At 44.5% G+C, this 7866-nt stretch overlaps 1 protein-coding gene across 4 annotated transcripts in view; it reads right to left on the bottom strand.

The window, feature by feature from the left end:
• The window catches only part of Raph1 (Ras association (RalGDS/AF-6) and pleckstrin homology domains 1), an 85844-nt gene that overhangs the window by 2368 nt on the left and 75610 nt on the right, over positions 1-7866 (bottom strand). For 3 of the 4 annotated variants that reach the window (XM_026786161.1, XM_026786160.1, XM_013351678.2), the window contains one exon: positions 86-4827. In XM_026786161.1, coding sequence (XP_026641962.1) covers positions 2839-4827 — 1989 coding nt within the window. In that variant the 3' untranslated portion in view covers positions 86-2838. Of the gene's footprint in view, positions 1-85; positions 4828-7866 lie in introns of those variants that run through there. The other variant, XR_003378174.1, reaches the window with a different exon arrangement.

The following is a 7866-nucleotide window of genomic DNA, read 5'->3' as shown; positions in this document are numbered from 1 at the left end:
ACAAATCATTCTAGCCACCATGTGGCAGAAGCAGAAACCCTGTCTCGAAAAAAACCAAAAAAAAAAAAAAAAGAAAAAGCAAAAACAGAAACCCATTGTTATCTCTCTTCATTGTCTAATGAAAATAGATCTTTTTGATAATCTTTAAGATCCAGCCATCTTTCTTATGTTAAAAAAGTTTAGACATTGGGGGGAAAAAGTGTTATACAGTTAAGTAGATGTCTGAAACAGACCTTTTTCCTCCAAATGAAAATTACGGTGACTAAAAGATGAGAGAAAGCATATTAAAATCTTTTGGGACTAAATTCCAAGCTGGGGAGACTTAATATACAGTGTACTCATGCTGGCACCTGTGGATCACCGTTAGGTCATTTTATTGAGAATAGGTTTGGCTGCTTCAGAGTTGGTGCCCAAACTTTAAGTACTAAGAGACTTGAAATATAATACTATATAATAAAAATTGAGGATGTCACCAAACCAATTCCAAAAAGCACCTATCTGTCTGCCCTCAGGAGCAAAGGTCCTTCACTCTGTTCACTGTTAGTGCCCAGGCAGCCTCCACGGGCCCTGCACTGCCCGAAAAGGCTGGGTGAGCTGGAGCCGCTGCGCTACGGGCAGTGGAAGAAGGCACAGAACTAGTGTTGGCTGGCAGTAGGTCTTGTCCGTGAACACACCAGAGAAAAAGAAAGAAAACTGCATGTCAGCACTAAGCAGTGAGAAAAAAAAATTGGAATGTGGCACTTTGGTTTATTGTTTTGTTTTTAATTAACAGCTATTTCTGTCTCTGGAGAACTATAAAGAAACTGCATGCTGTCACATGATGAGTTAGAATGGACAGTGCTTCAGGAAGGACATGGGAGTTTCCATGGAGTCCACATTGACAAAATGAAGGTTGTTGATTTAGGGTTCAATCTAGATTGGAGGTACATACTTTTGCACTCAAGGAAATCTTAAGTTGCCTAGCTAGCTTAATTTAAAAAGGAAACAGAAACACCCTAGAGATAAACCCCAGGGATAACTGATCTGCACTCTTGATTTTCTGTAGATTGAATGGAGAACTGCAGGTTGATGAGCATGAGGAAGTACTTCAGTGTGGCTTGGCATCTGTATTCAGATTAAATACATTTGTTGTACATGTTGAAACTAACTGCAGTTATGTTAAAGATCATTTCATAATTATAAGAATTGTAAGCACATAAATACTTGGTGAGCAATTTCAAAGATCAAAAAAAAAATCTAAGCAGGTTTTTAAAAAGTACAATGACTTTTCGTCTTTTCCCCTAACTGCATGGCTGTCTGAAGAGTGGCTGGAAATGTGTGGGAGGTGCCGCTTACACATCTTTATGATGCAGTTCCTTACTGGAAATTAGGGTAGTGAAACTTGACACACAGTGTGAAGACTATCTTCTTTATCCAGATTCATTAGAGTTACTTTCTGCTTGAGGGACAGGACCAAAAGATTTCTGCATCTGGTACTGGTTATCTTTACAGCAGGCACAGACTCTTTACAAGATGTGCTCATTTGTAAGAAGTGGGATGGACAGTTTTATTCTCTTGCTTAAAGATAACTAGGATTGCATTTCTTTCCCATCAACCCATCACTCTAAGTTGGTAAGTACACACTTTTCTCATGTACCAAAAGCGCAGAGAACACTGTGAACGTAGTAGAGCCGTCAGTACGTGCTTGCTTTAAGTGGACTATGGCGCTGCTCCATCGGAACACCTGGCCACCTGTAAAAGCCCTACACTCAAGCTAAACAGAAAAGATCTTAGCAGCTCCAGTAGCTATGAATGAAATTGTGAAAACTCGTCTTGATCATGACAGTCCTATCCCAAATGGATTCTTTGCACTAAAACATGATGAATGACACTGTCTTGTCTTCTTTATCTCTCGTGGAGAACAACTTGTAAAGAAGGCATTGCAGAAGTTGACTTTGTTTTTAATAATGTACTACATTGGGCACAGGGAGTATATTTCATATTTCTACTGTCCACAAATTCAAATGTCTGTAATGTACACACTATATGCAAAGGTAAATAAATGACCCAAAGACATAATTGGGGCAGTACATTACAGTGTGTACTGGACATTCTACAAAAAAGCAAGACTCCTGAAACCAAACTGATGAAGCTCTGCAACTACTGAAAGTAGTTAGGATTCTAGCATTAGATATTTCTTGTGTTTTAGGCAAAAAGCTTACCTATGAAGACATCTCAAGATGTGGCTGGGGTCATGGCAGAACTATTGCAACTAGAACGCCATGACTTTCCTATGTATAACCACAGATTCTTCAGCATTTCCCCTCCTGCGCCATTTACCCGTTCTGTCTATGGAAGGCTTTCCTGAATTAAAGTGCCCCTTTATATGTAGAATTTAAGTGTCAGTTAAGCAGTTCTAAATCCAGCCAACTGGGAAAAACAAAAAAGCCCTACGGATATAGCAAACATTCTTGTGATATCCTCAAACTGAGAAACTGTCCATCTATTTCTTCTATAACACATGCACAGTGGCACATGGGCAGACAGTTATAAAATACCTTCTAGATTTTGGTCCAGTCCATATGATAAACAAATTATAAGTGACAACATAGCTCCTCCTATGTCTCCTTCCACTCAAAATATACAAAACCCTCTTTTCTGATTAGGAGGCAAAAGAAATAAATAGAATCAGTTCTCTCCATATATACACATTCACAGATGTATACATACGTATATACACACAACACACATACAGCTGGACACTACCTGAATAACATATCAGGAGGCTCTGAACACCTGGATTCACAGATGATCAGGTAAACTGATTGTAGAACTGATTATAGATATTAAGTCTTGTGGCTACCAGTCTCTTGAGAGCTTAGTATTCTGGTCTCTTTTAGGGGGAGCGGGAGGGGGTCCTCTTCTCAAGGTTGCATAGCCTGAAATGTGACTGCCTCCAAAGCCAGCCTTCTGCTGGTCAGACAGCAGTTCTGGTGGTGGTGGGGGTAGTGCCATGTCGTCCATGGTGGCTGTGGGTTCTGCTCTGGACATTCGTGAAGAGGAGAGGGAGCCATGCCGCGTGATAGACTTGCGCTGCAGTGTCCTGTTAAGATCAGCTAGGAATCCAGGCTGGACACTAAGGCTGGATTTGGGAGAGGTGGGCACTTGTGGCACAACTGTGGTCATCGCTGGTTGCTCAGAGATGTCAGCTTGAGTGAGGCGGGTGCTATCATTTCGTTTGGGCCGGGTGGGCGGGGCCTTCTTCACAGATGTTTTAGACCATAGCTGTGGCTGAGGATTAACAACTGCCACTTTGGGGGAGGTGCTTCCCGAGAATATGGCTGGAATCTCAATAGGGGGCAGAGGAAGCTCTATTTCAGGTGGAGGGGGTGGAAAGTCAGAATCGGATGGAGGAGATGGAAATTCCACTACGGAGTCCTTTCCACGCCCACTCAGAACAGAAGGCGTCGTTGACACACCCCCTTGCTGGTGGATTCCAGGGAGATTGACTCCAGAAAGGTGTAGTTTCCCAGGTTTGGGAGGCGCTGCAGGAGGAGGTGGGGTCTCCTTGTGGGGAGATCCCGATTCTGCTGGCGGTGCAAACTTGCTGACTAGACTGTCTACCGAGGGTCGCTTGGGCTCAGGGTGCTCCGCAGACTTAATGCTGGAGTTGCGCTGTGGGGTTGGGGGTGGTTTCTTTCCCCCAGGGCTGGACATCTTACTTGGCTTTTTGCCTGGAGATCCACCTTTGTCAGGGATTGGTGAAGCCACGGGTGGCACTGGGGGTGGGGGAGGGGGTGGGGCTGGGGCTGGGCTTGGAGGAAGTGGAGGAGGAAACACCAGGCTGCTTTCTGGAGGGGGAGGAGGGAAATCTGGGGAAGGGACAGGGATTGAGCTGGGCTGCCACTTAGGTTTTGCTTTCACGGCAGGAGGGGACTGTGGGGTGACACTTGCTGGGAGGGGTTTTAGGGGCTGTGAGTCCACAGGAGGAGGAGTGGGAGAGGGTGGAAACTGGCTGGCTATCTGCTTCACGACTGAGGGCATGGGGGACAGTGGAGAGGGGGGTGGCTTCACCCCAAAGCTCTGCTGCTTGGGTAGTGTTGGTGGTGGACATGGAGCAGTCTGAACAGGGGGAGAGGGTGGAATGTGAGAAATGGGGAAAGCTGGCTGTTTCTTTGCTGGGGGCACTGGAGGTGCAGGGGTGAGTGGTACAGCCTGTGCCACTACTGATGGTACAGTTTTGGTGCTGGCTGAAAGAGGAATGGTCACCAGGGGTTTAGGGGGTGCTTGAGGAGGGACAGCTGCAGGGATGGGAGGAGCTGGTGGGGGTGTGGGAGGTGCCACTTGATGAACTTGATGAATCTTCAGTGGAGGGGGTTGGGAGAACTGTGGCAGGGACTGGGCACATGGCACTGGCTTTAACTGGGCCATGGCTGAACCAGGGGTTGGGGGTGGTGGAGGAGGAGGGGGTGGAGGAATAACTCCATTGGGGGGCACCACAATTTGAGCCTTGAGGGACTGTGAAGCCAAAGGCGGAGGTTGCATCGCTGGGGGTGGCGGAGACTTAAACAGGGACCCTGAATGCTGAGCTGCATTTTGCAGCCTGGTGATTGTGCTGTACTTGACAAACATGGTGGCAGATGAGCCTGCAGAAGGTGCAGACTGGCTAGGGAGAGGAGGAGGAGGAGGTGGTGGTGGTGGTGGAGGCGGCGGAGGAGGAGGTGGTGGTGGAGGAGGAGGCAGAGGGGGTGAAGGTTGTGAGGCAGTATAAGGGGTGATGATCTTAGTTTGAGGGGACAGAGGGGGCATAAGTGAAGTGTAGGACCGATTCATAGATTCCATTCTGGCCTAAAAGGAAGTATAAAAGGGAGGTGGGAGGGAGAAAAACACAACAAAACAGTTACAGAGGTAAGCTTTGACTCTATTAAACTAAAAAGCAAGGGATCTAGGGCATGCATGAGGAGGATGCAGCAGCTGGTGATTATAAAGACAGACAATGTCAGGAAGGTTAAAAATCTGATTCTCTAGGGAACAAGGATGCAGAAAATTTGTTTTACCCCAATATTCTCTTAACAGCTATACTGACTAATAGTCTAGGAACAAGCTCCCGTTGTAAAGTCATTTGGGTGATAACAGGATAGGTAATTTCTGACCTTGGCAATGGGACTTTCACAAACCCTGCCCTAGGTCCTCCTGGGTCAAGAGTTCACCTTCAGTCACGCAGATGCTGTCCTAGGGTAAGGAACGCTGGTAGAGTGAGGATAGCTTTTTGATTCTAGCAAGCTGACACGAGTGTGAGAATGCTCAGCAGTTGTGCAGTCACACGGGAATGAAAGAATTCGACACACACACATTTGTGTTGTGTGAAACACTTGCATCCAACATGCACACAAGTCCAGCGGTGCAAGTAAGGGGAGCATTCTTTGCGTTTGCTTTACTGGGAAGTACATAAAGAAATGTGCTGTAAACATTACAGCAAAAGATAAAACATCACACAGAAAAAGCCAGATGAAAATAAGAAGAAACTCTGTAGAACTAAGAGAAGTCATCAAGTAGGAGCTAGGGTTTGCCAGTAAGCTGCCGACCACGCCGTCTGGGTAGTATTAGTATTGCCGAAATGACTACATTCGGTTGCTTGCTGCCTGAAGCAACCATGTATAAATCTCTGGCTCAAGGACTTCTAAAATAAGGAAATGAAGGAATTTTGATTTAATAACTTTGGGAACGCCTTTTGGGCTCTTATTTCTGTGAACTCTTTCCAATCACAAATGATACCTGATTGAGATGGAGGGTACTTAGAGCTAAAGTACACAGAGCTGAATTCTAATGCCTATCAGGACGTTCACATGGTTCTCTAAAAATTATACATGAAACGAAAAGCATTAGTTTGTAAGATTTGGTTATAGGCGTCACTCAGGTTAATATATTTCAGAGAACAGCCCTGACCTTAACTTGACCCTGTCTTGGCTGCTTCAGGCCTGCTGACCTTAGCTGTGCGGGCCTTCTCCTGTGGCACCTGAGACTGAGGTAACAAGAAACACACAGGATCAAGACTCAGACTGACACTACTGCATAGCAGGGTTGATTCTCTTTCGGAAACTACAGTGACAGACTGTTTCCTTATCGCAGAGTCTTTGCTTTCCTTGATTTCACATGTGACAAGTAGGTAGCTTTATAACCTGGAGTTTGGTGCAAGCTAGACAAGTGCTCTACCACTGAGCTACATCCCCCGCCAAGGCAGAGATTCTTTTACTCACAAATGTATTACATAGAATATTGTTTCTAGTATGTGCTTAGAGTATTCTGTTCACCTAAACTGGTTCTCAAGGAACTAGGACTGTTGACTCGGTCCTACTTAGACGGCTGAGACAGGAGGATTACAAACTGAAGGACAGCTAGGAAAACATTAAAAAAAAAATTGGGATATAGGTCTGTGACAGAGTGTTTGCCTAGCATGTGCAAGGTCGTAGGTTCAATATCTAGTACTTGAGGAAAAAGGTTCTAGGATTGAAGAGAGAATTATTAAAATTTTCTGATAAGGGATTTTAAGAGTGTTTAAAGAGTATAGGTCATTAAAACCAATTATTAACTACTCACTTTCATACCTCCCACCCCCACGCCAGCTAATCAACCACATATAAAAATTAGGTAATGAATCTGTTTTGAGGACAAATTTAAATGTTCCTTTTGATTCTCATTTGTGGATTTGTTTGTATTTGTGACTCAGACCAAAAGAACCATAACAAAACAAAACAACAAAACGATGACTATAAAAATCAGGAGTCTGGCCAGGGTGCCCCTGGGTCCTCAATGATGGTATACCCTTTCTGCCTGAAGTGGTGACTACAGCCAGAACATATCCTTCCTACAGGAATTCTGAGGCTATCTGATGGAGGACTACTTAGCTAAGAAAACCTCTAAGGTCGCTCTCAAATCTTAACAAAGAAGTTTGTGTGTGCAGTAAATGGGGTTAATACAAAAACTCACGCTAGGCCAAGTCAGAGAGTAAGTGACTGTGCAGTGGTCAGCACCAATCGGGACATCTATACATCACACGACCTCTCCCCAAGGTGCGGCGACCATCGTGCATGAGGGAGAAGGGACATTTTAACCTGGAGAGGACCCAAGTGGATAAGCTCAGCTGTGGTTGCCTGCACAAAAGCAGGTCAGCACTGTAGTAGAGAGTGGAAAGGAGTTCATGAGCCCCCACCCCTGACTGGGGAGCAGTTGACAGCTGAGGGCTTCTGTCTTCTGACGATGTGGCTCCTGGTGGAATGACCCATATTCCAGTGGCTCGTCAGCTATGTGTATATCAGTAGGACAGCTATGTATATATCAGCAGCTCGTCAGCTATGTGTATATCAGCAGCTAGTCAGCTATGTATATATCAGCAGGTCAAACTGGACTAAGTGAATTGTTGAAAGGGAAAAAAAAAAGGACATGAACTCGGGATGTAAGGTGACTCTGGGGGGGAGTGGGGATTATTCTTAAAATACTTTGTATTTATGTCTGAAATTTTCCATATATATAATATATATAAAACATATATAATGTTCTTTTATATATTATATAAATCATATATAATATATAAGAAAAATTCTTATATAATATATATAAAAGAAAAAACTCTCAACATTATAGCCTGTAATAATGTTACTGAATATTAATTATCCAAGGCTCAGAAATCCAAAATTTTAAGAGTGAATTTAGCCTCTGCATAACACATAGTTTGAGAAAACTTGTTGGGGTCTACAGACCTCAAGAATGAAAGATAAGGATAAAAAACCCATTGCCATTTGGCTTTGGGGGGGCCTGGGCGGTTTGGATGCTCAACTTACTAAACCTGGATGGAGGTGGGCGGTCCTTGGACTTCCCACAGGTCAGGGA

This window comes from Microtus ochrogaster, linkage group LG4 (genome assembly GCF_000317375.1).
Source record: "Microtus ochrogaster isolate Prairie Vole_2 linkage group LG4, MicOch1.0, whole genome shotgun sequence".
NCBI classification, from domain to species: domain Eukaryota; kingdom Metazoa; phylum Chordata; class Mammalia; order Rodentia; family Cricetidae; genus Microtus; species Microtus ochrogaster.
The sequence above is the reverse complement of the archived record's forward strand: the minus strand, read 5'-3'. Positions and strand labels throughout refer to the sequence as shown.